Here is a 3,023-nt window from a genome sequence, read left to right as displayed (position 1 = left end):
AAAATGACATGACACAAAATGCTGCGGTGGAATCAGATACTTTAGTTGTTGCCACATATGTTGATAATGACGAAGGTGATTCTGCTGGCAGTGGTGGTGTAGTTGAAGCTTCTAGTGCGGTGCAAAATGAACCCAGCGATATCAATCAGCTGTTGTCCATTGTGCGTTTATGCGATGGTCCCTCGACAAGTACACAAGAGCCCAGTGATGAATTGCATAAAACAAAAACTTCCACATGTGTAAGTAATGTAACAGCCAACATAGCACCACCTTCTGTTCAGAGTGTTACAGCAACAGCACCGACAATTAAGGAAACAACAAGTTCGTCAGCTTTGACAGTAGCTATTGATTGTGATGAATTGCCATACGCAACAAGTACCAGTTCAAATTCCAAAACACAGTCATCACAGCAATCTCCCAAGCCAACAATTTCAGTAAAATGCTTCAGCCCAATGTTAAGAGTCCAAACAATCCAAAATGAGACATTGCCATTACCAAATGTTTGCGTCGTTACGGAACGGCGAAAGGAAAATTCGGAAAGTGATAATGTGGCTGGTCCACAAATGCAAAGTTCAAACGATGATAATCCAATTTGTCTGCCAGCAGTAGCAGACTTGGATAGAGGGACACGTGCAGCAATGCCGGAAGTTACAATTGAGGAGCTTACGTCGGCGTCGGAATCGCGTGCACCATCACCTGCCAATTCCAGCGTTACCAGTGTGTCAACACCTCGGGCATCAAGAAGTGCGATTGGACGCCGTGTTGTATGCTTGCGTCATATTCGACGCGCACCCAAAGAACCAGAGGAGTACATGGATGCATTGTTTCCGCATATACGCGAGGCACATAACCAAATACGAAAGACCTTACTACATTCGCCGCTCACTGATGTCAAGGATAATGCATTATTAAAGCGTAAAATGTTTGAGGTCATTCGACACTATATCAGGTATAACGCGGCTGCATTTATAAGTTTTGAAGGTTTTACAACTTTATGTGGTATATTTCTCTTTTCAGTGGTTGTAAAAATGAGTTTGAACGAGTTACAGCATCGGTTATATTGTGCCGCCGGCTAAAGCGAAATATTATACGTCTGTTGGATTTGTTCCATGATATTTGTTCGTCTAGTCGAGAGGTACATAAATATAAAAAAAAATTATGGTACCATGACCACTACTTAATACTTGTATTATTATTATTTTTTCACTTCAGGATCCTGCTTATTTGTATCACATAAGTCAATTGATTGCAGTGTACAACTCGCTCGAAATAAAATTATCATTCAATTTGACAAGATTACAGAAATGCGCTTTAATCCATCGTATAGCCCACATTATAAATAAGCACCTATTGGTGAAGGATGAAGTAAGCACACAATTATTTTAATTAAACTTTTCTTTTATTGATTATTATAATTTTTATATTTAACCTAGTCGTTGGCCAAGGAAAATGTACTCAGAATGTTTCTACATATGCCCGATATGTATTCGGCACGTTTTATAATGGAACCACTTTTTAAGTATGTCACTACTGATCTCATACATCACATTTATATTGCACAGTAATTCAATACCATTTAATTTAATTTTCGTTTATCCTCACAGCACCTTTTTAGCGGAAATTCCAACAAGCAACAATACGCGGTGTCAAAGAGAATTGCCGGATAAGAAATTTGTACAATATATTATAGTATTGCATCTATGGAAGGAAATGCTGCGAAATCCTCTTGAGCAGGTTGAATTAATAAACCGCGCACAGCATTTTATGTGTCCCACTAAAACGTTGCATACGAATCCCATGTATGTTAATCACTTGCCAACAATTCACACACGCAAACATGCTGTGAAAGATATTTTGAATAGTCTAAAATATTTTCACGATTTAAAAAATGTAAGTTGATAGTATGGTTTATAATCACTATTTAAACTATAATCTTAAATTTGAAGTTCATCTTATTTTTACATTTTATTACATTATATTATTATTTCAGGCCGCAATTTGTGATGATACCTTGGAAGATGGGGATGACGATATTGAAGTCGTTATTGTGAGTATCAAATAAAATAAAATTATAGTATTTCATATTAGGGCAAAGCTTGTCCACTACGGACTATGCATGTTAATTTAAAAACACTTTGGTCTGGAGTTGAATGCTTCACTAAAGGCGGACCTCCATAGCATGCGTATCCGTATGCGTGCGTTTGACATTTACGCTTAGAAATCGAAATTCATACAATTTTCGTACATTTACATGCGTTGCTATGTAGGTGCACGCATACGTATACGCATGCTATGGAGATCCGCCTTAACAGGCTAACCTAATTCACGCATGTCGCCAATTTACTGTCAAAAATTTCTCATGCACATACAACTTGTATGGGACCGACCGAAATTGAACGGCGTGCGTATGAAGCTGAGTCAATTTGCAATTTTTGTTCTGCGTAACATTTAGATTTGATTCGCTCAATGCAATCAAATGCAAACGCACGCAAGCCAATTTCGGGTGACGCAAAAAAATAAATTCTCGGCGTGCGTTCCAAAACGCAACATTTGGAGACCTTTATACTTCTGTACTTTACGTGCAACCGGACTTCCGTTAAACTTAAACGGACGGCGGGGTTGATCCGGATTAACTCGGACTGCAGTTAATTCCTGAGTTTATCCGGATCAACGCCGCCGTTTGTTTACGCTTTTACGGATAAACATCTGTAAAATGCACCACCAAAGTCCGTAACACCATAAAAACTCAGGTTACTCGTAGCCTTAACAAACTCTCGTCAAAATTCAACCGCGTCAAGTCATCCGCATAGCTCATTCCCACGACAGCCGGTTTTACTTACCGGAATGTCTCGGGGGGGTTTAACCCGACCAAGGGCTGTTTTTTCAGCGATCTAACCCCGTTTAGGGTTGTACGTCCATAGGGACCGGAAACATATACCTGCTGCGTGTGCCAGAGACGATTATATCACAACTCCACCTCCGTCAAATGCCACACGTGCAATGGGTGGAGCCATCTCCGAGTT

General features: G+C 39.7%; 1 protein-coding gene across 1 annotated transcript; it reads left to right on the top strand.

The window, feature by feature from the left end:
* Positions 1 to 8: 8 nt before the first annotated feature.
* LOC118740138 lies at positions 9 to 2,309 on the top strand. The gene is made up of 7 exons (XM_036471632.1): positions 9 to 949; positions 1,018 to 1,135; positions 1,213 to 1,365; positions 1,434 to 1,519; positions 1,605 to 1,890; positions 1,991 to 2,047; positions 2,268 to 2,309. Exons 1-7 carry the CDS (start codon positions 9 to 11, stop codon positions 2,307 to 2,309), a joined length of 1,683 nt encoding a protein of 560 aa, XP_036327525.1.
* Positions 2,310 to 3,023: the final 714 nt, after the last annotated feature.

Source organism: Rhagoletis pomonella, unplaced genomic scaffold (genome assembly GCF_013731165.1).
Source record: "Rhagoletis pomonella isolate Grant_MI unplaced genomic scaffold, Rhpom_1.0 Rhpom_scaffold_00005, whole genome shotgun sequence".
NCBI classification, from domain to species: Eukaryota; Metazoa; Arthropoda; class Insecta; order Diptera; family Tephritidae; genus Rhagoletis; species Rhagoletis pomonella.
Note: the sequence above shows the minus strand (reverse complement) of the source record. Positions and strands in the feature narration are given on the sequence as shown.